The sequence below is a fragment of the Oryctolagus cuniculus genome, chromosome 2 (assembly GCF_051225735.1).
Source record: "Oryctolagus cuniculus isolate XC-2025 breed Fujian yellow rabbit chromosome 2, ASM5122573v1, whole genome shotgun sequence".
Lineage (NCBI taxonomy): Eukaryota > Metazoa > Chordata > Mammalia > Lagomorpha > Leporidae > Oryctolagus > Oryctolagus cuniculus.
Window position 1 is genome coordinate 89,734,194 of NC_142868.1, and position 27,538 is coordinate 89,761,731.

At 50.3% G+C, this 27,538-nt stretch overlaps 1 protein-coding gene and 1 long non-coding RNA gene across 3 annotated transcripts; one reads left to right on the plus strand and one right to left on the minus strand.

The window, feature by feature from the left end:
• Positions 1–46: 46 nt before the first annotated feature.
• On the minus strand, positions 47–6,525 carry LOC138848510 (uncharacterized). Of its 2 annotated transcripts, XR_011386365.2 has the most exons (3): positions 4,595–6,525; positions 2,056–3,066; positions 47–280 (listed from the first exon to the last, which is right to left on the minus strand). It is a non-coding gene; the product is annotated as an uncharacterized LOC138848510 (long non-coding RNA). The 2 variants fall into 2 exon arrangements; XR_016229096.1 differs by lacking the exon at positions 2,056–3,066.
• A 479-nt stretch (positions 6,526–7,004) lies between these two features.
• On the plus strand, positions 7,005–26,886 carry PLPBP (pyridoxal phosphate binding protein). Its single transcript, XM_051832369.3, has 8 exons — positions 7,005–7,117; positions 9,043–9,150; positions 9,226–9,261; positions 10,117–10,192; positions 20,082–20,216; positions 24,321–24,463; positions 24,811–24,909; positions 25,716–26,886. Exons 1-8 carry the CDS (start codon positions 7,019–7,021, stop codon positions 25,812–25,814), a joined length of 795 nt encoding a protein of 264 aa, XP_051688329.1. The 5' UTR covers positions 7,005–7,018; the 3' UTR covers positions 25,815–26,886.
• Positions 26,887–27,538: the final 652 nt, after the last annotated feature.

Consider the following 27,538-nt stretch of genomic DNA (forward strand, 5'->3'; position numbering starts at 1 on the left):
TACATAGGAACAATTTTTTTTTAAAGTTGCAAATACATCACAATTCTTTTTTTTTTTTTTAAGATTTATTTTATTTATTTGAAAGACAGAGTTACAGAGAGAGGCAGAGACAGAGAGAGAGGTCTTCCATCCGCTGGCTCACTCCCCAGATGGCCACAACGGCCGGAGCTGTGACAATCCAAAGCCAGGAGCCAGGAGCTTCTTCCAGGTCTCCCACGTGGGTGCAGGGGCCCAAGGACTTGGGCCATCTTCTACTGCTTTCCCAGGCCATAGCAGAGAGCTAGAACAGAAGAGGAGCAGCCAGGACTAGAACCAGCGCCCAGATGGGATGCCGGCGCTCAGGCCAGGGCTTTAACCTGCTGCGCCACAGCACCAGCCCCATATACATCACAATTCCTAGCCCCTCCTCTAGAGGGGCTCTATCATTTTAAAGAATTCATATACCGCTGCAATACTGCTCCAAAGGACAGAGATATTTTCTTGAGTTCTAAATAACTTTTATTACACTATATTGTGTTAAATAATTATGGGAGATATTATTTTGAGCTAAGTACCTACACTGGGCTGCAACAGACTTGGCTGAAAACCAAAATTGAATTACTGAACTACAGGGCAGGCTATTTCAGTGGACCCCAAACTCACTTGTATATCAGTTCTGCAGGGAAGACCCAAATGTTGCATGGAACATATTAAAGCAAGTATTTATTTATCTGAAGTCCACATTTAACTGGGTATCCAACATTTTTATTTGGTAAATCTGACAATCCTAGCTCAGACTCTCAGGTTTCTTGAATGGTGTTCCCATTCTTCCTGGGTTTCAAAGCCTGCTTCACAAATAATGTGAACTTGCAATTGAATAAGTAAGTTAAGAGCATCATTACAGGAGTCAGATTGCCCAGGTTCAAATCCCTGCTCTACCACTTCCTAGCTGTGTGGTCTTGGGTTAAGTTGTTTTTTGTTTTGTTTTGTTTTGTTTTTTGACAGGCAGAGTGGATAGTGAGAGAGAGAGACAGAGAGAAAGGCCCTTTTTTTGCCGTTGGTTCACCCTCCAATGGCCGCTGCGGCGGGCGCACCGTGCTAATCCGAAGGCAGGAGCCAGGTGCTTCTCCTGGTCTCCCATGGGGTGCAGGGCCCAAGCACTTGGGCCATCCTCCACTGCACTCCTGGGCCACAGCAGAGGGCTGGCCTGGAAGAGGGGCAACCGGGACAGAATCCGGCGCCCCAACTGGGACTAGAACCCGGTGTGCCGGCGCCGCTAGGTGGAGGATTAGCCTATTGAGCCGCGGCGCCGGTCCTTGGGTTACGTTTTTAACCTCTCTAGGCTTTCGTTCCTTCTAAAAATGCATTGAGTGGGGGCCGGCATTGTGGCTTGGGACTCCAACATCCTGTTGGGATGTCCCAGTTGCTCTTCTTCCCATCTAGTTCCCTGCTAATGCACCCAGGAAGGCAGTGATTGACGGCTTAAGTATTTGACTTCCTGCACCCACCTTGGAGACCAGGATAGAATTCCCATCTCCTGGCTTCGGCCTGGCCCGGTCCTGGCTGTTGCAGCTGCTGGGGAGTGAACCAGTGAGTAGAAGATGTATATGTCTCTCACTCCCTGACATCTGCTTGTCAAATAAGTAAATCTTGGAAGAAAAAAAAAAATGAGTTGGGGCCAGTGTTGTGGCGAAGCAGGTAAGGCTGCCGCCTGCAATGCCAGTATCCTATATGGGCACAGGTGTGTGTCCCAGCTGCTCCACTTCCAATCCAGCAGCCTGCTAATGTGCCTGGGTAAGTAGTGGAAGACGGCCCAAGTGCTTGGGCCCCTGCCACCCACATGGGAGCAGATGGAGTTCCAGGCTCCTGACTTCAGCCTGGACCAGCCCTAGCCGTTGCAGCCATTTGGGGAGTAATCCAGGAGATGGAAGATCTCCCTGTCTCTCTGTTGCTCTGCCTTTCAAAATAAGTAAATCTTTTTTTAAAAAAAATTGCATAATGGTCAGTTAGCTATTCTCTAGCCCCTCAGGGACCAAAGAAAAGGAAATTAGGTGGCAGAAATTTTAAATAACTTACTTGCGATGGTGTGGCTCAAGGTTGAAGCAGGCAGAAGTCGTTATCTGCAAATACAAAGTCCAGGAACTCACGTGGAGGACAATTTCTCCTTGATAGCTTCCAGAAGATTCTGGCCATCTGGGGTGGTTTAAATGTCATTGTTCCAACATAAGATCACATGATCTCTAAAGATCCACCCCAGGCCTAGGTTTCTAGGGTTGACATTTCAGAAGCCAGTGGGACAGCATGTTTGCAGAAGGACCGCTGGTCTGGATTCATTTAAAGTGCAACACGGGGATTATTTCCCCATTACTCTTCAGAGCCAAGTAATCAGGCAACGGTAATTTTCTATTATTTTTATCCTTTTTTTAAAAAAAATATTGATTTACTTTTTTGAAAGAGCTACAGAGAGGCAGAGGTAGAGGCAGAGAGAGAGAGATCTTCCATCTGTTGGTTCACTCCCCAGATGGCCACAATGGCTGGAGCTGTGATGATCCAAAGCCAGGAGCCAGGAGCTTCTTCCAGGTCTCCCACCAGGGTGCAGGACCCAAAGACTTGGGCCATCCTCTACTGCTTTCCCAGGCCATAGTAGAGAGCTGGAGTGGAAGAGGAGCAGCCAGGACTTCAACTGGCGTCCATATGGGGTGCCGGCACTGCAGGTGGCGGCCCCTATCCTTTTTTAACATCCAAAAAGAATCACAGTAGGTTCAGAGGGAAACAGTTTTTGAAATCCATATGTTTTTCTCATCATTCGGGGCCTCAGACTATAGAGGTAAATGTTTTAAACATTTGATGGCATTTATGGTGAATAGGTATGCTGTGTTTTAAATTGTTATAAAGTCAGTTCCTCCAGATATTTAGCTTTTTAATCTTGCTCTTTTTCCCCTTGTCCTTGCAAATTATTGGAGTAATTTAAAGACCATTACCAGTGATGAAGTGATTTTGGACTTGTATTTTTCAAAGATTACACGGTAGGGGAGAATGAAAGGTTCAATTGGATGGTTAATGGCCCAGGAAGAAGAAGGAAAGAAACTAAAATAAAACAAAGGAGACAAAAATTAAAAGTGGAATAAATTACTTCAAAAGCACAAGTAAGAGGTCGAGAAATTAGAATGTGGAATGTTAATGGCACTGAGGTCACCATGATATTTTTGTCTCTGCTTCCATTCTTCAAGGTCATAAATGTTAGAGATGAAAAGCATCTTAGAAAGAAATACACAGGAGAGCCTCTCTCTCTCATCCTGGGCTCCCTGGCTTCCTTTACGGAGCACTGCCTCAATAAATGTCTGCAGAGGGGCTAGCCTGTGCTCTAGCAGGGTAAGCAGCCGCTTGCAATGCCAGCATCCCGTATCAGAGTACCTACTTGGAGTCCCAGCTTCTCCTCACTTCTGATCCCGCTTCCTGCTAATGTGCCTGGGAGGCGGTCGATGGGCTGGGGGTGTGTGTGTCCCTGCCATCCAGTGGAACACCTAGATGGAGTTCCAGGCTCCCTGGCCTGGATGGAAGATTTGTCTCCGCTCCTCCCCCCAGCTCCTCCCTCTCCCTCTCTCTGTTGCTCTGCCTTTCAAATAAATGAGTCCTTAAAAAGAAAAGAAAATGTTTATGGAGTGGATAAGGGGGTGGGGAGACAACCTTGCCTTGTAACTCAGAGAGAAGAGGCAGATCTGTTAAGATAGTACTACTTGTCATAGTGACCCATCTCCTAGATTAAACGTTCCTTCGTTCTGCGAGGTATTCGTGATTTCCTAAAGTGTTTTCCAAATACCATGCAGTGATCACTGAAAGCACGTCATGCTCAGCCAGTCCTCTGCACATCCCTTCCCCAAGAGCCCCGTTGTCACCCCTGGACCACTTCCTGCTGGCCAGCTCCTTCCAACTTTGTATCCCTACTACAGACACCTCTTACTGCTCACCCCATGAAACACTATTCTGATGATTCTGAATTTGTTATTACTTTGGTTGGAAGAGAAATCAAGCCCAGAGACTTTATGTGAACACAATTGCTCCTAATGTCTTCAGCAGTCCAGCTTACAGATAACCCAGTAATGTGTACCATCATAAATGACCAGACTCTTCCCGAAAAGATGTCCTTTTGGAAGGGGAAGGGCGCCAAAGGAAAGAGTGTTTAATTTGCATATAATCATTGTTCATACTTAGAATTATCACAATGTGATCATTTCCGTTTTCTTAAACATTATCATTCCTTCACGTTAAGGACCTCTGAACTCCTCTTCTAGTTCTTTATAACATATATAACACACCATTACGCACTGATGTCGCCCTGCTATGCCACACACCATCAGCCCTCCGGTGTCACTGTGTCTTGGTACCTGTTATCCAACCTCCCATTCCCCCTCTCCTCCTCACCCTCCCTAGCCTCTGGCAACCACTAATCTACTTTTATCAAATCTTCCACACATGAGCAAGAACACACAAACTCTGCCTTTCTGGGCCTGGCATATTTCACTGTATATAATGTCCTACAGTTCCATCCATGTGGCCACAAATGATGAGATTTTGTCTTTGTGGACGGTTGAATGATACACACACACAGACTCACCACGTTTTCTTTATTTTCTGTATCTTGGCTGTCACGCTACAGCAAGCATGCAAATGCAGATGGTTCTTCCATGGACTGATTTCCTTTCCCTTGGCTGTACACCCAGCAGTGGGATTGCTGGAGCACGTGGTAGTCCTATTTTTAGTTGTCTCAGGTGCATCCATGCTGTTTTCCGTAATGGCCGTACTAATTCACTTAGGGAGAATCCTCCCTGGTGTCTGTTAGACTTTGTCTCTGATCTTGGTCCTTCCCACCCGGGTGAGGTAATGTAGCACTGTGGTTTTTATTTGCATTTCCCTGATGATTGGTGATGTTGAGCATCTTTGCATACCCTTGTTGCCATTTGTCTATCTTCCCCAAAACAAAGGCCTTCACTCCAAGGACCCAAGGTTCTGCACAAGTGGTTTTCCAAGAGGAAGGCATGTGAAATTCCACCTCTGTTCACAGAGGAAGAACACGGCCCCTTCTTTCCAGAGAGTTCTAAGTAAAGCCCAGTTAGCCCTTTCTCCAACATAACCCCCATCTCATTTCAGTAAGCTGAATTAATATTTGAGAATACAGAATAGTAATTGCAGCCAAAAATGCTTTCCTTAACAAAACTGGTCTCTTTCTACCTGCCTGTGGCACCATTTCACCATGACTGTTAATCTTCGTATGGTGCTAATCTTCATACTGGATGTTTGGCTTCTCAACAAGTTTACAGCTAAAGCATTTGGACTGAGGGACAAGCATGTGGCACAGCAGCTAAAACATTATGGGGTGGGGGTGGGGGTAGCTTCCAAAGCAGCTCCCTGCTAATGCACCTGGGAAAGCAACAAGGCAGTGGAAGACAGAGCAAGTACTTGGGCTCCTGCCACCAGTGTCAGGGAACCAGATGGAATTCCAGGCTCCCAGCTGTGGCCTGGCCCAGTCCCTACATTGCAGCCATTTGGAGAGTGACCCAGCAGATGGAAGAACTCACTCTCACACACACTCTCTCTGGCACTCTTCCTTTCAAATAAAAATACATCTTAAAAACAAACATTACTGGGAATGCCCACGTCTCCTGCCAGAGGTTCCAGTCCCAGCTCTGCTCCTGCTTCTAGGTTCCTACTAATGCACACCCTGGGAGACAGGGGACCATTACTCAGTAGTCACCTACTATCCCCCTGCGAGACCTGGATTGAGTTCCTGGCTCCTGGCTCCCGGCTGACTCAACTCCAGCTGTTGCCAGCATCTGGAGAATAAGCAAACAGGAGATCTCTCTCTGCCTCTCAAATAAAAACTTCAAATAAGAACTGGACTGGACCTGCATGGAGCTCATGGTAGGCACAGGAAATACAGCCCAAAAACTGAGGCTTGTACGCAATTTTAAGAATTACAACATAAAACCATAAAACATATCGTAAAACCATCTCATTTAGTTTACTGCTTGCCTGTTTGAACTCTTAGTTTGGCTATCCTCGGATAAATATACTACTAATTACTGCACGTACAGTGGACAGCGCTGGTGTGAAGGATGACGAGATTAAACACAACCATGTGTGTGAATCCCTGCCGTGTCTCCAGAGTCTCTCTTTTTTTTTGACAGGCAGAGTGGACAGTGAGAGAGAGACAGAGAGAAAGGTCTTCCTTTGCCGCTGGTTCACCCTCCAATGGCCGCCGCGGCCAGCGTGCTGTGGCCGGCGCACCGCGCTGATCCGAAGGCAGGAGCCAGGAGCCAGGAGCCAGGTACTTCTCCTGGTCTCCCATGGGGTGCAGGGCCCAAGCACTTGGGCCATCCTCCACTGCACTCCCGGGCCACAGCAGAGGGCTGGCCTGGAAGAGGGGCAACCGGGACAGAATCCGGCGCCCCGACCGGGACTAGAACCCGGTGTGCCGGCGCCGCAGGGAGGAGGATTAGCCTAGTGAGCTGCGGCGCCGGCCCCAGGGTCTCTCTCTCTCAACAGCTCCTCACAAGAACCCCGACCCATGCACAGCCATGCCTCTCGCTCTAGCACCTTCTAATCCCAACGACTGACCCTGGAAATCCTCAGTGCACAGCTCTTCAAAGCCAAGAGAGCAAACCTGGCTAAGGTATTGTGAAATGCACAGGACAAGCTACAGTTTCTGCCTCAGCAGTCTCTTGGGGCAGACGGCGGAGGTGTCCGGAGAGAGAAGCCCGCGGTGCCGGTGCCAGCGGCCCTCGGCCACGCGCTAGGATGCCCGTAAAGCCGCGAGATCCCCCGGCGGCCAGGCCCGGGCGCGACCTCTCCAAGATGGCCGCCGCCAGGGGGCGGGGCGCCCGCGTCTGCGTGCCCGCCCCCGCGCTGCCAGGGTTTCGATTGGGTGAGGCGCCTCGGCGGCTAACACTGATTGGGCCATACGCGCGTGAGTGGGCGGGACCGGAAGGTGGTCTCAGCCCCGGGGGTTCCCGGGTTTGGGGCTGGGTGTCTGTCTCGGGGGATGTGGAGAGCTGGCAGCATGTCGGCAGAACTGGGAGTCGGGTTCGCACTGCGGGCGGTGAACGAGCGCGTGCAGCAGGCGGTGGCGCGGCGGCCGCCGGTGAGGAGCGGGGCCGCGTAGGGGGACAGTGGGCGGTCGCTTTGGGGAGGGGGACACCTGCGTGGGAATAGGTCGTCACGGTGACGCAGAAGGGTCTCCCGGAGGGGCGGGGCCGGCCGGCCGCAGAGGGCTGGGGGCGGCGCGGGGTGCGGGGCCCCGGTCGGTCCGGGGACTCACGCAGTGTCAGGGTTTTCTGAAGGCTGCCTGATTAGGGCTCTGTGTACCTGGTCTCCACGTAGGGGCCGCCCGGAAGACGTCAGATGGGGAGCACCCAGGGGACACCAGGTCGGCCCTGGTCGGTGCTCGGCCGCCGTCAGCCCCCACCTGGAGGCCGAGCTGGGTGGGCTCCGCGGCTGCACTTGGCGCACCGTGTGCATCTTGTGTCCCCCTGGACTTCCACCAGACCGAGAGTCAGTCGGTGCCCGCCTCCACGCGCGCAGGTGTCAGCCGAGTGGTGTGGAATGAGGCCGACCTGAATAGAGACGTCAGAGGTTTCTCTGAGCAAGCCTTTGGGGTCCCAGAACTCCGAACGCTGGCCAGAAGACAGAAGACCCGCTGCTACCTTGCACAAGTCGGTTAACCACTGCGGCTCGCAGTGTTCTCGTCTGTGCAGTGGGATGAGCTCTGAAAAAGTTCAGAGCACTCTTCCGGCATTAATACTGTGTCACTTCCAGTGATTCTTGGAGAAGAATGTAGGCATCCCCCCCTCTGGGAGGTTCTCCCAGGGGAGCACTAGGGCAGGTAGGCCACCTGTTCCACGCTTCTCCCTGGAAAGCGTCCACGCATCAGCATAATGCTGGGAGAGACCCGTGGGGCAGCCCGTCAGAATTAAGGAGGGGAGACGGTTTACTGAGCACCTGACTCCCTCACTTGAGAATCCCGGGATCCGGGAGAATTCCAGTGCAGGCGGGAGGTAAATGCATCTCTTCTGTTACTGCCGCTGTGTGCATCGGGCTGCAGGACGATGCAGAAAACTTGCTGTTTATGGAATCGTGTGGGAGGAGATTGGGTCTAAGCCTGTGTCTCATCTCCCTTTGTCATCTAGTTCCTGATTCATAGATGGAACAACCAATCACATCATTACCCTAAGCAGGCCACTTTGAGAGGAAATGGAGGCGATTTATGGATAATGACAGTAGGACCAGAGTGAGTCAGAGAAGGCTACCTTCCCTTAACAACTCTCAGTCCTCCAACATTGCTATGCATGAGACTCATTGGAAGACCCCAGCCCCATTTGCAATGGGACCACCCAGGCGACAATGATCTGCTTGCACTAAGAACATACTTTAAGGAAATGCTGCCCTAAATTTGCCAGGTCTCCTGAGAAAGAAGTCTTCCTCAAGTTATATATTATAGTATATTATATTATATTATATTATATTATATTATATATATATATATATTAGATTGAGGCACCATGCAGAGAAAAGATTTGTTTTTCAAGATTTATTTTATTTATTTGAAAGAATTACAGGGAAAGAGGGAGAGACCCAGAGAGAGATCTGCCATCCACTGGTTCACTCCCCAGATGGTCACAACAGCCCAGGCTCGACCAGATGGAAGCCAGGAGCTTCATCCAGATCTCCTACTTGGGTGGCAGGGGCCCAAGCACTTGGGCCTTCTTTAGCTGCTTTTCCCAGGCTGTTAGCGGGAGCTGCATCGGAAGTGGGGCCTCCGGCACAGGAACCGGTGCCCATATGGGGTGCTGGCATCGAAGGTGGTGGTTTTACACCCTGCGCCACAACACTGCCCCTAGAAAAGACATTTGATCATCATTATTTGATACTGGTATCCCAGCAGTGTAGGAAAAATAGATCTTACCGAGGTCTTGCCAAGTTGAGATCTATTCCACAGGGTGTTCCCTATAGATCTTAGCTGGGGTGCGATTCCCAAACATTGGCTCATGTGGCTTTCCCTCTTGGCAGAATCTCCCAGCCATCCAGCCCCGGCTTGTGGCCGTCAGCAAAACCAAACCTGCAGACATGGTGATCGAAGCCTACAGCCATGGACAGCGCAACTTCGGGGAGAACTATGTAAGAGCCTTTTCCAAAGCGCCTTCGGAAAAGTCACGGTCGGCAGGCTTCTGACTTGTTCTCTTTACCCTTTAGGTTCAGGAGCTGCTAGACAAAGCATCGAATCCGAAAGTAAGCGCACACGTGAATTCTCCAGTTTCTATCTAAACCTTGGCTCTTGAGTTGAAAATTTTAGATCTGTGCTGGTGATTGAATTTTAGAGAAAGAGATTGTGGACTTGGCGGGAGAAGGGTCTCCTTTCACCTCAAATGGCAAATAATTCAAATAGTTGTTGCCTGGGTGTTGTTTGTTCAGACTGTAGTTTTCCCTATATGTTTGCTCAGAAGTGGTGACTCCAGGAGCTTTGCCGTAATCTTGGATCCATTTGCAATTAGAAAGCCTTTTTTTTTTTTTTTCTTTTTTTGACAGGCAGAGTTAGACAGAGAGAGAGAGACAGAGAGAAAGGTCTTCCTTTCCGTTGGTTCACCCCCCAAATGGCTGTTGCAGCCGGCACGCTGCGCTGATCCGAAGCCAGAAGCCAGGTGCTTCTCCTGGTCTCCCATGGGGTGCAGGGCCCAAGCACTTGGGCCGTCCTCCACTGCCTTACTGGGCTACAGCAGAGAGCTGGACTGGAAGAGGAGCAACCAGGACTAGAACCCGGGGTGCCAGCGCCACAAGCGGAGGATTAGCCAAGTAAGCCGCGGCGCCGGCCAATTAGAAAGCCTTAATCAGACACTTGTCTTAGTGGGAAGTATCTGGAAGATGCAGAGTGGATGGGAACAAGGAAGGGAAATAGAACAGAAGCCTCCAATTCTTCTCTGCGCGTCCTTTACCTCATCGGGAGGCTGGCTGGACCTGGTGATGGCGGTTTATTACACTTCAGGAACAAAGTGTGCACGAGACACGTCACAGGGAGGGTGCTGGGTGTCTGAGCCAGCAAGGCCTCCATGCAATCTGCGTCCAACATGGTTGCCTTTTCCTCTGCAGGTTCTGTCTTCATGTCCTGATATCAAATGGCACTTCATTGGCCACCTACAGAAACAAAATGTCAACAAGTTGATGGGTAAGACAAAACTCTAAATACAAAGAAAAATCACTCCTTTGCTGCATAGCTTACACTGCCTTCTCTGGAGGAGAGCTCGGCTTTTAGAGCGTAGCCAGTCCCCCATTGTGTGTTTCAGAGTTTCTTTTAGGAAACATCCTAGCTCTTAGTATAAGGAGAAAACATCAACAGAATGAATTCACAATTGGCTGGGTCATATGTACTTGGAAACCTCACCTTCCTCGTGTTCAGTAGTATTCAATGGTTTTAGATAAATTATTGAGAATTATAGCCCATATATGTGTGTGTGTGTGCGTGTGTGCGTGTTTTAAACTTTTATTTAATAAATATAAATTTTGAAAGTACAACTTTTGGATAATAACAATTTTTCCCCCCATAACCACCCTCCCACCTGCAAACCATCCCATCTCCTACTCCCTCTCCCATCCCATTCTTCATTAAGATTCATTTTTAATTATCTTTATATACAGAAGATCAACTTAGTATATACCAAGCAAAGATTTCAACAGTTTGCACCCACACAGATATACAAAGTATAAAGTACCGTTTAAGTAGTTTTACCATTCATTCGCATAGTACAACACATTGAGGGCAGAGGTCCTACATGGGGAGTAAGTGCAGAGTGACTTCCGTTGTTGATTTAACAATTGACACTCTTATTTATGACGTCAGTAATCACCCGAGGGTCTTGTCATGAGCTGCCAAGGCTATGGAAGCCTCTTGAATTCACAAACTCCGGCCTTATTTAGACAAGGCCATAATCAAAGTGGAAGTTTTCTCCTCCCTTCAGAGAAAGGTATCTCCTTTTTTGATGGCCCGTTCTTTCCTCTGGGATCTCACTCACAGAGATCTTTCATTTAGGTCATTTTTTTGCCTCAGTGGCTTGGCTCTCCATGCCTGAGAAACTCTCATGGGCTTTTTAGCCAGATCTGAATGCCTTAAGGGCTGATTCTGAGGCCAGAGTGCTGTTTAGGACATCTGCCATTCTATGAGTCTGCTGTGTATCCTGCTTCCCATGTTGGATCGTTCTCTCCTTTTTAATTCAATTATTATTAGCAGACACTTGTCTTGTTTATGTGATCCCTTTGTCACTTAATCCTATCTTTATGATCAATTATGAACATAAACTGATCACTTTAACTAGTAAGATGGCATTGGTACATGCCATCTTAATGGGATTTGGAATCCCATGGCGTGTGTGTGGTTTTTTTTACTAGCAAAGAGGACATTGTTGTCCTTTTCCCCATAAATAAAAGGTTAAAACAAATAAAATGAAGTAATAAAAGAAATCATAGTTAATAAGTAACTACAGAAAGACTTAACCACATGACACTAACAGTGGAGAGCTTATTTATCTCAAGGTATCAAAAGCTGAGTAACCTCTATTTTTTAAAAAATATTTATTTATTTATTCATTTATTTATTTATTTATTTGAAAGGCAGAGTTAGAGAGAGGCAGAGGCAGGGGGAGAGAGAGAGGTCTTCCATCTGCTGGTTCACTCCCCAGATGGCCACAACAGCCGGAGCTGGACAGATCCAAAGCCAGGAGCCTGGAGCTTCTTTCAGGTCTCCCACATGGATGCAGGGGCCATCTTCTACTGCTTTCCCAGGCCATAGCAGAGAGCTGGGTCGGAAGTGGAGCAGCCAGGACTTGAACCGGTGCCCATACAGGATGACAGCACTGCAGGCAGCAGTTTTACCCACTGTGCCATAGTGCCGACTCCTACATGCACCTTTGAAACCGTCTTAGCATAATCATAGTAGTGAACATGCCCATCTCCCAGAAGTTTCTTCCTACTACTTGGTAATCCCTCCCTCCTCCTGCTCCCCACTCCTCTTCCTCTCATTTGCTTCCCAGTTGGCTACAATAGCCAGGTCTGGGCCAGGCCAAAGCTGGGAGCCTGGAACTTCATCCAGGTCTCCCACAAGGGTGACAAGGGCCCAGGACACATTAGGAGGAAGCTGGAGGACATGTGTGTGGGTGATAGGCAAATACCACACCACTTGATTTAAGGGACTTGAACATCTACAATTTTGGTATCCACTGGGTTCCTGGAGCAATCCCCTACAGATAACCAAAGGACCAGTGTGCATCACAAGTTGTTTATCCGCTCACTTCTTGATGAACATTCATTCAGTTTTCATCAGAATTTTGGCTGTTAGGAATAAGTTGCTATGGCAGGTTGTGCCCAAGGCCATCAGTGTATGGACATAGATTTCCTTCCCTCTTAGAATAAATACCCAGAAGTACAATGACTGAATCATAACGTATGTTTAGCTTTTTTCAGAATTGTAGTGAAATTCACATGACATAACTTTGCTATCGTAACCACTTTAAGGTGCACGGTTCAGTGACGTTAGTTATGTTCACACTGTTGTGTAGTCATCCCCACCATCCGTGTGCAACACTCTCTCTAGCTTGCAAAACTGATACTCTGTCCGCCCGGTTAGTGTGTCTCCCAGCGTGACTGGGCCACTTTACGCTCCTGCTAGTGGTGTTCAAGTGCTCCAGATCTTTACTAATACTTAGTATGATCGCCCTTTTTCCATTTTAGCCGCTCTGACCGGTGTACGGGAGTGGGCTTGCATTTCCCCAAAGGCTAAAAACCCTCAGCATCCTTTCACATTCGCCTTCTCTGTGTCTCCTGGAGGTGTCTGGAAGTCTACTGCCTGTTTCCTGCACGGATTGTTGGCCCTGCAGATTGTCTGGATGGGAGTCCTGTGTCAGACATGTGCTTCTCAGAGATCTCCCTCCCCCAGCCTGTGCCTGTCTTTTCAGGGTCTTTTTGAACTGCAGGGATGTTTAATTTGATGATGTCCCACTTATCAGGTTGTTAATTTGAAGAATACGCTTCTTGTTTTTCTTTTCTGAAGTTCTTTTACCGACCCTGGGTCCTGGGCTTTTCCACATGAACCAGTTTGTTAATCTCTACAAAGAAACAAAAAACCTGCTGGATTGTGTTGAATCTGTCAGCCAATTTGGTGAACATTTTGACATTAAAATTACTGAACTTCAGGGCCGGCGTGGGGGCACAGCAGGTTAGGCCACGCCTTGCAGTGCCGGCATCCCATGTGAGTGCCAGTTTGAGGCCCAGCTGCTCTTATCAAATGATGATGTGCAAATATTTTCTCCCATTCCATTGGTTGTCTCTTTGCTTTTTCATGATTGTTTTGTGAGGCGGACAAACACAGATGGACAGAAAGGAGAGAGCTCCTATCCACTGCAGGTGTCCCAAATATTGCCTTAGCTGCCAAGCCAAATGCCCGCCCCAGCTTCCGTCTTTCCCGTGTGAATTTCCCACTGGCTCCTCTTGCCCTCTCACCTTCCTCTTGGACAGATGTAGTTGACGGTGGAAATCCAGTTGACGAAGCTCTTCCCTCAGGACTGTAAAGAGGGTGCTGCACGGTCTTCCCACTTGCCTTGTTTCCTGTGAACACCCCGTGTCTTCCTATGTTCTCTGCGTAACGTGCTTTTCCCTCTGATTTTAAGGTGTTCTCATTACCAACTTGAACAGTTTGATTGTGATGAACCGTAATGTAATTTTCTTCACATTCGTCATGGTTGGCATTCATCAGGCTGCTTGTATCTGCAGATGCGTGGGTTGACAGCTTTCCTGGGACCACGCGCACACACACACACACACACGCACACACCCACACCATCTTCTCAGGGGACTGCAGTGACCTGTTAAGCTGCTGGAGGCGTCACCACAATTTACTGATACAGTTTTCATTTTTATAATTTCTTTGTGTTTCATTTTCAATGATTTCTCTTTTTTTTTTAAGATTTTGTTTATTTATTTGAGAGGCAGAGTTACAGAGAGAGAAAGGGAGAGACAGAGAAAGAGGTCTTCCATTCGCTGGTTCACTCCCCAAATGGCCACAACGACCAGAGCTGTGCCAATCCAAAGCCAGGAGCCAGGAGCTTCTTCCAGGTCTCCCATGTGGGTGCAGGGGCCCAGGGAGTTGGGCCATCTTTACTGCTTTTCCAGGTTATTAGCAGGGAGCTGGATCAGAAGACAAGCAGCCAGAACATGAACTGGCATCGACACGGGTGGAGGCTTAGCCAACTAGCCGCAGCACTGGCCCCTTTTTTGAATAATTTCTTCAAGGCAACCAGTCCTCTTTTTTGTCTTAATTTGTCATTATGCATTGTATTTTTCACACCAGAAGTTTAATTTGGTTGTGTTTTGTTGTTGTTGTTGTCGTCCATGTCTAAATGTATATGGAGCATAGTTATGACTTCTAATGTCCCTCTCCCCCAGCTGTGCTGTGTGGTCTGTTGGTTTAACTGCTCCTTATGCGTGGCTCTCCTGCTTCTCTGCATGCCGGGAATTTTGTTTGGGTAGCTAGACATTGCGAATGCCGTCTTGTCCAGTGCTAGCTGCTTTTGTATTCCTGTGATATTCTGGAACACAGTTAAGTTACCTGGGGCACTTTGAGCCTTTTCAGGCTAGGTGGTGTGACAGAGCAGAGCTCAGTCTAGGATTAACAAACCCTCAGGGTAGCGCCCCTGAGGCCAGTGTCCTCCAGTCTGGCTGGGGGCAGTGCCTTCAGGAGCCCTTTGCCGGGCTCTGGGCCCTGATCAGCACCCAGCTGAGTTCCCCAAGGAGCCCTTTCAGCTCAGTGCCGCGCTCTCTGCAGCTCTCTCCTCTTGCACATTGTCTTACCTCAGACTCAGCTCCGTCCCCTCGACTCTGCCTGCGTTCCCCTTCCGTGCCTCACGTTCTAGAAACTCCCGGGGGTGGGCCCAGGCAATTGCCTAGGGGCACCTTGTTTATTTCCCATCACTCAGGAATCCTTGTCTTTCATTAAATGAGACTTGTAAACCATTGTCTGTTATTTGTTGTCCATTGGGCCCAGATCAGAGGGTAAACCTGGTCTGTGAACTGGAGTCTGTTATTTTAACAGATTTCATATTGGGCGTGACGGGAGTGGGGAGCCCATTAGTAGTTAAATGCAAGGAAGGCAGATGTTTGAGAAAATAATTAAATTAGATTCCCTTCCTCACAGTATGAATTGCAATTGGATTAAAGAATCTTAACTTGAAAATCAAAACTGCAAAACCAGGGGCTGACGCTGTGGCATAATAGGTTAGACCTCAGCCTGCAGCGCCGGCATCCCATGTGGGCATCAGTTCATGTCCCGGCTGCTTCTCTTCCGATCCAGCTCTCTGCTGTGGCCTGGGAAAGCAGTAGAAGATGGCCCAAGTCCTTGAGCCCCTGCACCCACGTGGGAGACCGGGAAGAAGCTCCTGGCTCCTGGCTTTGGATCGGCACAGCTCCAGCCGCTGCCGCCATCTGGGGAGTGAACCAGCAGATGGAAGACCTCTCTCTGTAACTCTGTCTTTGAAATAAATAAAATAAATATTAAAAAAAAAAGATGACCCAAATGGTTGGGCTCCCGCACCCATGTGGGAGACCCAGAAAAAGCTCCTGGCTCCTGGCTTCGGGTCCGCTGAGCCCTGGCTGTTGTGGCCATTTGGGGAGTGAACCAGCAGATGGAAGACTTTTCTGTCTCCCCCTCTGTGTCTGTAATTCTACCTCTCAAATAAATAACTAAATCTTTTTTTTTTTTTTTTTTTTTTTTTGACAGGCAGAGTGGACAGTGAGAGAGAGAGACAGAGAGAAAGGTCTTCCTTTGCCGTTGGTTCACCCTCCAATGGCCGCCGCGGCCGGCGCGCTGCGGCCGGCGCACCGCGCTGATCCGATGGCAGGAGCCAGGAGCCAGGTGCTTTTCCTGGTCTCCCATGCGGGTGCAGGGCCCAAGCACCTGGGCCATCCTCCACTGCACTCCCTGGCCACAGCAGAGGGCTGGCCTGGAAGAGGGGCAACCGGGACAGAATCCGGCGCCCCGACCGGGACTAGAACCCGGTGTGCCGGCGCCGCTAGGCGGAGGATTAGCCTAGTGAGCCGCGGCGCCGGCCCTTTTTTTTTTTTTTTTAAAAAGCTATAAAACTGTTAGAATAAAATATAGGAAAATTTTTTTGTTTTCTTGAGCTCAGAGAAAGGTCTTTCTAAGGAAGATATAAAACAATTTAAAAGAAACATCCGCAGATGTGGTTACACCAAAATTGCTTTCTAGATGTCAAAGCAAAGGAAAAGCACAAACAGGAGGAAAAATAACTTTTTTTAGGGATTTATTATATTTGTTTGAAAGGCAGAGTTACAGAAAGAGGCAGAAAGAGAGAGAGAGAGGTCTTCCATCCACTGGTTCATTCCCCAGATGGCCACAACAGCTGGAGCTGGGCCAATTTGAAGCCAGGAGCTTCTTCCAGGTTTCCCACGTGGGTGCATGGGCCCGAGCACTTGGGCCATCTTCTGCTGTTTTCCCAGGCCATAGCAGAGAGCTGGATCGGAAGTGGAGCAGCCAGGACTCAAACTGGTGCCCATGTGGGATGCCAGTACTGCAGGTGGAGGCTTTACCCACTTCACCACAGCGTCAGCCCCAAAAAATAACATTTTTAAAGGGGGAAAGAGGTTATGTCCAGAATGTATCAATTACAAGTCTTTTTATTTTTTTTTGAAGACAAAAACTACAAATAGACTTTTTACAAGGGAAAAAGATTACAGAAAACCAGTAATTTGATGAAAAAGGTGGGGAAATACAAAATACTAAATTATCCTTTTATCTCTCTCTTTTTTTAAAAAAAGATTTATTTGTTTATTTGAAAGAGTTACACAGAGAGAAGGAAAGGCAGAGAGAGAGAGAGAGGTCTTCCATCCGATGGTTCACTGCCCCCAGTTGACCTCAATAACTGGAGCTGCACCAATCTGAAGCCAGGAGCCAGGAGCCACCTCTGGGTCTTCCCCTGCAGGTGCAGGGGCCCAAGGACCTGGGCCACCTTCCACTGCTTTCCCAGGACATAGCAGAGAGCTGGATTGGAAGAGGAGCAGCCGGGTCTCGAACCTGTGCCCATATGGAATGCCAGCACTTCAGGCAGTGGCTTTACCCACTATACCACAGTGCTGGCCCCCTAAATTATACTTTTCACCAACCAAATTTCTTAGGAAAAAATAGAAGACTATTAACTTTTTTAAAATATATATATATATTTGAAAGAGTTACACAGAGAGGGGGATTCAGAGAGAGAGATCTTCCATCTGCTGGTTCACTTCCCAGATGGCTACAACAGCTGGGGCTGGGCCAGGCCAAAGCCAGGAGCCTAAAACTCCATCTGGGTCTCACACGTGGGTGTCAGGGTCCTAAGCACTTGGCCATCTTCTGCTGCTTTTCCCAGGCCATTCACAGGGAGCTGGATCAGAAGTGGAGCAGCTGGTACTCGATCCAGTGGGATCCCATGTGGGATGCCAGTGTCATAAGCAGCGGCTTTGCCCACTACAACATAACTTAGGCCAATAATGAGCACTCTCTTGTCAGGAAAATTCTAAAATTATAGGGCCTTTTAAAAGACAAATGGGTAACATATAACCCAATTTAAATTCTTCCTCCTCCTTGACTAGTAATTTCAGTTTAGGACTCATACAGCCTGTAGAAATACTTATGCATGTGCACGGAGTTGTGTCTGAGGTTTGTCCTTGGAGTAAAAATAAATAGATAAATAAAAAATCTACTACCCGTTAACAAGAGGAATGGTCAAATAAGTGCAATCCACTGTTTCTGAGGAATGCTGAGGGTTTTTTTTAAGGCTGAAGTTTTAAAATATCAGTGGATTTATGGTGCTAATGTATAAACATCTCAAAGATACATTGCTGACTGGAACCTAGTAACCCATAAAACATTTATTGTGATCAATTTGTGTTGTTCAGAGCACAGAAGAATAACCAAACAGTATACATGTATGTGTGTGTATGCTAACATAGATGATGGATTCTCACCCCGAAAGTGACAGTGGTTTCCTCTGGGGGGGGACTTTGACTTTCTACTGCGTGCACTTCCATACTGCATAATTTTTTTAATCATACACGATTACCATTTTAAGTGGGCTGAGCTCAAAGTCAGTATTAAGAATTTGTAGGGGGCCGGCGCCGCGGCTCACTAGGCTAATCCTCCGCCTTGTGGCGCCAGCACACCAGGTTCTAGTCCCGGTCGGGGTGCCGGATTCTGTCCCGGTTGCCCCTCTTCCAGGCCAGCTCTCTGCTGTGGCCAGGGAGTGCAGTGGAGGATGGCCCAAGTGCTTGGGCCCTGCACCCCACGGGAGACCAGGAGAAGCACCTGGCTCCTGCCTTCGGATCAGCATGGTGAGCCAGCCACAGCAGCCATTGCGGGGTGAACCAACAGAAAATGGAAGACCTTTCTCTCTTTCTCTCTCTCTCACTGTCCACTCTGCCTGTCAAAAAAAAAAAAAAAAAAAGAATTTGTAGGGGCCAGCCTTGTGGTGTAGCAGGTAAAGCTGCATCCCATTTGGATGCCGGTTTGAATCCTAGCCACTCCGCTTCTAGTCCAGCTCCCTGCTAATATGCCTGGGAAAGCAGTGGAGGATGACCCAAATGCTTGGCCCCTGCACCCACATGGAAAACCCAGAAGGAGCTCTAGGCTATGGCTTCAGTCTGGCCCAGCCCTGGCTATTACAGCCATTTGGGGAGTGAGCCAGCAAATGGAAGATCTTTCTCTCTCTCTCTCTCTCTCTCTCTAACTCTAACTCTTTCAAATAAATAAAATATTTAAAAAAGAGAGAGAGAATTTTTACTCAGGCATGCATTTGGCACGTCTGTGAAGATGCCACTTGGGAGGCCAGCATCCCATATCAGAGAACCTGGTTCTTGTCCCAGCTCCACTTCCAATTCTAGCTTCCTGCTAAAGTGCCCCTGAGGTGCAGCAGATGATGGCTCAGGTACTTGGGTCCCTGCCACCCACGTGGGAGGTCTGGGTTGAATTTGGGTCTCTTTGGCCTTGGCCTGGCCCAACTCCAGCCATTGTGGGCATCTAGGCAGTGAGCCAACAGATAGATATCTCTCTTTCTCTCTGACTTTCCAATAAAAAATACATTAAAAAAAAGAAATATATAGACATTTGACTGAGTTCAAAGCACAACTCTAGTTTTTGTTTACTTTGTAAACTTGAATAAACTTTTGCCTTCTGCATCTCAGTTTGCCTTTCTGGAAAATGGAGGTACTAATAGTGTCCCAGGAGCTATGTGAGGCACATAGGAAGTGATGAGCACGCTGCCTGGAGATTTCAGTGTTAATAAAAGTAAGCTGCTGAATGGCTTCTGCCGTGACGATTGTCTTATCCGAGGCAAGGCCGAGACTTCGTGTCACTTGCATCTTTGAGAAAGAAGATGGCTTTGATGACTGGAGTCTCTGTCTTAGGTCATTCTGATGCCCCTGTTTAATAAGTGCACCCTCATCCCAGAAAGTGCGTTCGTTTGCTCTTTCAACTTACTTGTTTGAAAGGCAGAGTAACAGAGAGAGAGAGAGAGAGAGAGAGAGAGAGAGAGAGAGAGAATCCTCTGTCCGCTGTATCACTGCCCAGATAGCTACATCAGGAGCCTGGAGCTCCATCCAGGTCGCCCACATGGGTGATGGGGGTCAAGCGCTTGGGCCATCTGCTGCTGCTTTCTCGGACCATCAGCAGGGAGTTGGACGGGAAGCCAAGCAGCCAGCACTCAACCGCGGGTCCTGGTGGCTCCCACTGTCACCTTGACCCGTGTCAGTTGATCCCGTCAGGGCTGCTGGCAGGACTCTGTCATCACCAGCTTCTTGAAGCACGTGGATACCTGTGCTGTGTGTCCTTCCCTTACGCGTCTTGGCAGTTCAGACGTGGGAGCTTAGGTCTGCTGAAACTGCCACGTCGCTCGGTGGAACAGAGAGCGAGCCGTCTGTCTGTCCTGAGATATTGTCCCCTGTGGCAGGTCAAGGGTGTGTGGCGTGTCACTTGCCACAGCGGGGTGGACGGTGACCTCTGCCTGGCCCCTTTCTCGTTCCAGCCGTCCCCAACCTCGCCATGCTGGAGACGGTGGACTCCGTGAAGCTGGCAGACAAGGTGAACAGTTCGTGGCAGAAGAAGGGTTGTCCCGAACGGCTGAAGGTCATGGTCCAGATCAATACCAGCGGCGAAGAGAGTAAGTGACCAGGCCCGAACCCCGACTTCTCCCTCAGCAGTCGTGGACCACACGTCTGCTGCTCGAGGGGTGGGAACAAGTCGCAGGCCTTTGCGGCAGCGCTGTCTTGTATGATCTAGATGACACGGCAGCCAGTCTGCATGTCCCTCTGTAATGCATCCTGGCGTGTCCTGTCTTTGCCAGGGAGGAAGAGTAGCGCTCAGAGGGGCGTGACTTTGCCCCAAGGTCACCATCACGCTGAAAGGGATTGCAGAGTTACCTGCGCACTGTTTCTCAGGTCTTAAAAAAAAATCACTTACCGTTAAATGGGGAAAGGACAAAGAAAAATCCCTGGAGCCTGTGTGCCCCTCCGGGGCCTGGCTCGTCACATGACAGCGTCGGAGCTCTGGCTTGGAATCAGCAGGCCTTGGTTTGAGCGCCACCACTCGCCAGCCTTGTCGCCCTGGGTCACTTCCCCACTTCCCTCTCCCTCCATTTCCTTGTCTGGCAGCGGTGTCGTCGTAGCACCTGCTTCAGAGGGTGTGAGGGTGGAATGTTCCTGGTTATTTCAGGAAAAAAAAAAAAAAAACAGTGTGCCAGAACCGGCCGCCAAGGAGTTCTGTAGACAAGCGTGGCCCATCTGGCCTTTCTCAGGAAACTAGCATCACCAGATTGCGGTGAGGGACATTCCAGGGTGCAGCCTGGCGGAGCAAGGCCAGTAGGTTATCCTAATGGCTCCATTTATCACGTGAGGTGTGGGTGCCTGCTGGGCAAGATGGCTGTGTTCTGTCCGGCTACACTGTCACTCTGGGAAAGCCACTTAATGCCCAGTCTTTACAATGGAGACAGTTAAGACTCCTTAAACTCATAGGGTTACTGTGTTAGGTGAAAAGCTCTTTAAGTCTTGGCACACGTGCCTGGCACTTTAAGCAGTCAGTAGATCTAACAGTTGCCATGATGATATGCATCCACCCAGATTATAGCCGCATTTCATCAGCATAGGTAAACCTGAAATTGTCTGCAGATCCAAGCTTTATTACATAATTTCTTTTAGTGAACTGTAATTTACCCTAAAGAGGGGTTGAAGTGAATGTCCCTAACACCTCCGTGTCATAAGTCATAAGTTGGGGTGAAACAACACCTACAACCCTTATAACTGAGTGACAAATACAATCGGCCCTCCATGTCTGCAGGGTCACCAACCAGGGACCAGAACATTTAGAAAACCAAAACTGCCTCTGCACTGACCTTGCACAGACTGGTTCCTCTTGCCGTTATTCTCTAAGTTATGCAGGGTAACAAACTGTGCACACAGCGTTGACCTTGTGTTAGGTACTGTAAGCAGTGTAGACATGACTCGATGTCCAGGGGTACTTCAGAAAGGTCATGCAAAATGGAATTAAAAGATAAGTTTATGTATTTTTTTTTTTTGAAGATTCACTCAGGCATGGATTTCAAGAATTTTTTTTAAGATCTATTTTTTTAAACAATTTATTTTATTTATTTGAAAGCAGAGTTACAGAGAGAGGTAGAGACAGAGAGGTCTTCCATCTGTTGATTCACTCCCCAAATGGCCACAACAGCCAGAGCTGCGCCAGTCTGAAGCCAGGAGCCAGAAGCTGCTTCTGGGTCTCCCACGCAGGTTCAGACCATCTTCTACTGCTATCCCAGGCCAGAGCAGAGAGCTGGATCAGAAGAGAAGCAGCCCGGACTAGAACTGCCACCCATATGGGATTCCGGTGCCGTGGGCAGAAGATTAACCTACTGTGCCACGGCTCCTGCCCCTCAAGAATTTTTTTTTAAGATTTATTTATTTATTTATTTGAAAGGCAGAGCTACAGAGAGGCAGAGAGAGAGAGAGAAAGAGAAAGAGAAAAGAGAGAGGTCTTTATCCACTGCTTCACTCCCCAGACGTCCGCAACAGCTGGAGCTGCCCCAATCTGAAGCCAGAAGCTTCTTCCAGGTCTCCCACCAGGGTGCAGGGGCCCAAGGACTTGGACCATCTTCTGCTTTCTCACGCCATAGCAGAGAGCTGGATTGGAAGTGGAGAAGCTGGGACTCGAACTGGCACCCATATGGGATACTGGCACTGCAGGTGGCACCTTTACCTGCTATGCCACAATGCCAGCCCCTCAAGAATTTTTTGCACCAAAATAAACTTCCTTTTCACTCCGTTTCCCTCAAACATCTGGAGTGCCCCCATGCACAGGAGGATGTGCTCAGGTTTTGTGAAAAACCCCACCCTTTTATATGGGGATGCCTTGGCTTTGGCGTGGGGACGGAGGTGGTTCTGGAACCATCCCCCATGAATGCCAAGGAAGGGGCTGTAATCATTGGCTGCATGTTCCTTGTGTGACTGTTAATTAGAAGTTCAATATACACTTTATTTTAAATTTTTTGCAATTCTGTTGATAAAAATTTAAAATATACCAGACTTAGAGAAATAATTCTCAGATTCAGGGAAAGAAGGAGAGACAGAGAGATCTTCCATCCTCTGGTTCACTCCCCACATGGCTTCAGTGGCCAAGATTGAGCCAGGCCGAATTCAGGAGCTTCATCCAGGTCTCCCACATAGGTGGCAGGGGTCCAAGAACGTGAACCATCTTCCATTGCTTTTCCCAGGCCATTAGCAGAGAGCTGGCCCAGAAGAGGAGCAGCTGGCTAGTGTTGGCTATGAACCATTAGGTCTGTTACTGTTTTATTCCAACTGCAAATCCAAGATGACCTCTCTCTCCAGCCTGGGTCTGCCTGCCATGGGGATGCCACACCCAATATGTGGAGACCCACTGAGTCTGGACTGGTGCTCCAGGGTTTCTGGAAAGCTGGGAGAGAGTAGAGGAGACTTGAGGGGCAGTGGCATTACAGTCAATGATGACAAAGAGGCACTGGGAGTGCAGCTGAGCTGGTGGGAGAGCAGCCAAATGACGGAACAGCTCTCTCTAGATTAAGGATCTGAGCCTAGAATCCAGAGGTTTGGGGGTAGCGGTGCCAGGCTGAGACTTCCATGGGCCCTACATCTGCCCCAGAGTTCGAGAAATCTTCCTGAGTTCTGGCTGAGTCCACATACTTCCTGCTCCAAACCCAGGCTCAAGACCACCCTTGCTTGACAGCCCTGTCACTGCGCTTACTTCTCTGTGCTGTCACCTGTCCCCATCACAGCTGTGAACTGTGAGGACTGGAAGCACGTCAGCCGTGTGCCCCTGCATAACAGCTGTGGTCAGCACATGCCATGGCACACGATGTGGGCCTGGAAAACATCTGGATGAGTGAGTGAAGGAGTGAGTGTCACACTGCCCAAGCTCCTCCCAGAGCTCAGCACCCCTACCCACTGAGCCCGTGAGAAACAGTGCTACCTTTCCTCCACAGCCAGTCTGCTCCCCATCAGGGGCAGCCAGGACACCTCTGCCCCCTCCCCCAGGAGGCCACACTTGAAGCCCTCTCACCCCCCAGCCACAGTGGCCAGCGAGGCCCCCCACCCCCGGCACTGAGTCTGTGTGGCAAAGGCACACCCAGCGCAGGACTCCAAGCCTCCCACCCGGATCTCGCAAAAGCCTCACCGAGCCCCCTTGTCTATCCTCTCTCCCCCTCACCGCCATTGTACAGTTTATTTTACCAGAATATTTCCTTCATGTCTAACTGAATAAGAACTTGGTTGTTGATCAATTAAATTGAGATATTCAAAATGGTAAAAAAAAAAAAAAACGACGCCCATACGGGATGCCGGCGCTGCAGGTGGAGGCCTAGCCTACTATGCCACAGCGCCAGCCCCACCTCCTCTGTTCTAAGGAAGGGATGAAGATGGAGCCTTCCTCTGGGTATTGAAGACATTTTGCTATGCGGGGCGGGCTTTGTGGTGCCAGCAGGTTAGGCTGCGACCTGGGGCACCTGCGAGTCAGCCCCACTTTCCCACCAGTGTGCACCCTGGGAGGCAGCAGGTGATGCTGCAAGTACTTGTCCCTGCCACCCACATGGGAGGCCCAGAGGAAGTTCTAGGCTCCTGGCTGTTGTGGACATTTGGGAAGTGAAGCAGCAGATGGAAGATCTCGCTCGCCCTCTGTGGCTCTCACGTGAACGTTATCCTTGAGACGTTTCTCCACGCACGTCTTCCTGTTTGTTTTCACGAAGGTAAGCACGGTCTTCGGCCTTCAGAGGCAGTAGCCGTGGTGGAACACATAAACGCCAAGTGCCCCAGCCTGGAGTTTGTGGGGCTGATGACCATCGGAAGCTTTGGACATGATCTCAGTCAAGGGCCAAACCCAGACTTCCAGGTAGGGGGCCGGCTGGGGCGGGGGGCGGTGCGGTGGCAGTGGCTTCAGAGGTGACCCAGGGGTGGCCCGCCCGTCAGGCACCCCAGCGCTCTGGAAAGGGAAGAACGGCCTCCCTGAACCCCACCGCCCTTCCCGACTCCGAGTGCCCCCACCTCGCCTCAGCACGGACTGCAGACGAGGCACGTGCTCTCGTCCTCTCCGGGGAGAGCGGGGGGGTTTGCCGGAAGCTCTCTCGCTTGCTTCTGGGCCTCGTGACAGGCCTTGAAATCAGGAAGCTCAGTCAGCTTTTCCCAGGGTGTTCAGAGCCGGCGCCCTGCAGGCTGGGGTCACGCGTGTCTGTCCACCAGGTGCTGCTGTCCCTGCGGGAGGAGCTGTGTGACAAGCTGAACGTCCCTGCCGCCCAGGTAGAGCTGAGCATGGGCATGTCCACGGACTTCCAGCACGCGGTGAGTGCCCCCCCAGGGCCCGCCCCGAAAGCCGAAGCAAGAGCAGACCCTTTGGGGACCCGTGTTGTGGCGCAGCCAGTTAAGCCACCGCCTGTTGCACCAGCTGCTCCTCTTTCAGTCTAGCTCCCTGCTGTGGCCTGGGAAAGCAGTAGGAGATGGCCCAAGTGCTTGGGCCCCTGCATCCATGTGGGAGACCCGGAAAAGCTCCTGGCTCCTGGCTTCGGGCTGCCCCTGCTCTGGGCTGTGGGTGGCATTTTGGGAGTGAACCAGCGGATGGACTCTGCCTTTCAAATAAATAAATCAGTCTTTAAAAACCAAACAAAGAGCAGGCGTTTATTGGAGGAGCCCGGAGAGGCCTCTGCGTGGAGCGCCAGCCACAGCGCCTCCCTCAGCTGCTCCCCGCCCCACCCCGCCCCCTCCTTGCTTGAGGTGAAATGTATAGAAATTGTAGCCTGACGCCTCGATTGGATCCCCTAAGAGAAGAAGTTGCAGAAATCCAAATATAAGCTTGCATTCCTAGAAGACTGTGTAAATGAAGACAGGCTGAAAGTACTTTGTGAGTAACCGGAAGTCAGCCCTGCACGCAGATGCCACGGGAGGGAGCACTGGGAAGGTGTGCAGGCCTTCCTCACTCCCCACTGTGTGTGTGGAGGTGCGCCGGCCTCGCCCCCACCCGGCTAAGTGCCAGTCCCACTCCCCCGTCTCGATGCAAACCAAGGCCGACAGCCGCTCAGAGGTGGGGCGGCCCCCGTATGGAGATGCCGTGTCTCCGTGTCTTCACCTCGCCCCTCTCTTCTTTCCCTCAGATTGAGGTGGGATCCACGAATGTCCGGATAGGAAGCACCATCTTTGGAGAGCGGGATTACTCAAAGAAGGCCCCCGCGGAGGTGTCGCAGGAGCACTGAGCCGAGGGCGCGGACTGCCCTGTGGTGCTCCCGGGTCACGGCCTGCAGGGGGCGCGCCCGCCGTGGCGGCTGGTGACAGGGACCAGCGGCACTGGGTCTCTGACGCAGGACGCTGGCTGCGTGCAGTGCTTCCGACTGCACTTGAAAACTCCCGCCCTTCCCGACAGCGTGGAACTGAGTTCGGCACATATTGCACCCCGGAGCGCCAGCTGAGCTGCGGATGCCTTTTCCAGGTTAAGATGTCCCTGATGCCGCTCACCGTGGAAGGCAGAGAGAGCCTCGGCTTTCATCCCACTTTAGCAGGAAGTCGCTGTGATGACCAACCTCCAGCCCTCTGCTGCTCGGGGCGCGGTGCGCCCCACCCCGTTTCTCCAGCCGGTAGATGCGTGAAGGTCGTGTCCACTGGGCAGAGGCTGTGCAGCGCGCTCGGACTGTGGCGGATGAGAGTCTGGGTCGCTGGCCGTGCTGTGGTAATGACCCTTAGGTGACACAGGTGACGCAGATAGGATTTGAGCCCCAGGAGCCAGGACGGAGGGCTCTCCTCCGGGCAGAATGAGCGAAAGGCTTTCTCGTCGCCCATGGCCCTCTTCAAAGTGCTTGGCGCGGCCAGGCGGCCCATCACTCCTGAGAAATGAGCAGTGCTCTCGCAGCCGCCTCGGCACGGGGTGTGCACAAACCCCGGCCTGCCCCTTCCTCTCGGCTCTGCCACAGCCCCCGCCATTTATAAGCCAAACTCCTGCAGCTCCTCTTGGTAGCTGACAGAGTGGCAAGATCTTTAAAAACCGGAAAGCACAATTCTCTCGTCACGGCAGATGGCTTCCCTGGGGCTTGTTCATCTTCTACACGGCTTTCTCGCTTATTTATCCCAGCTCCAGCCTTGAATTCTACGAGGTAACTCAGAACATGATGCTGCTGCTGAATGTAATTTTGTAAAACTTCAACCATGCTGATCCCTCTGTTGCCTCCATCAGAGCTGTGCTGTAATATCTCAGAGTCAATTAAATAAAAATGTGAACTTGAATTATACCATCTGTGCCAATTACAAAGCAATTAAAAGATTTATTTTTTATGATCTGGTGTAGTGAGTGACTGTGAGAGGAGGGGGGCACTGGGGCCACCAAGGAGCAGCTGGGCCCGGTCCTTGGCCTCGGGCCAGCCTGGCCTTGGGAAGGGGCTTCCCTTGGGTGACAAGACGAAGCCACGGCCACACCGTGGACAAGAGAGGGCAAGAGAACAAGGTGTTGGCGTTTGGGGAATTCGAGAAGTACAGGGTACACCTCCGACTGCCTCTAGATGGCGCCGGTGTCTAGCCTGAAGCTCAAGCCCTCGCTCTGATCTGCCGTCCGCTCCACCTGGAGGAAAAATGGATGGGGCAGACTCTTGCAGGGCCACTAGGTGGCGGTAAACCATCAGGAGAGCTCAGTGGCGGCTGGAGGTCAAGAACAGCGAAGGGGGACCCAGGGGGATGCTGAATCAGATCCAGACAAGGGACAGAAACCAAAACGTCTGCCCAGGTGAGCCATGGCCGGCAGCGCCTTTGGCAGTGAGAACCACACACGAGAGGCAGCAGGTTGGGCTTCTCCCAGCAGCACCCATGGCACATCTGGGTGGCGGCAGCTGCCCTGACCAGGCCCACCCACAGCCCAGGGCCCTCTCCGGGAGCCCTGTCTCCGGCCTGAAACCAGCCTCAGGTTTGAGACATCAGAGGTCTCCAGGGATCCCTC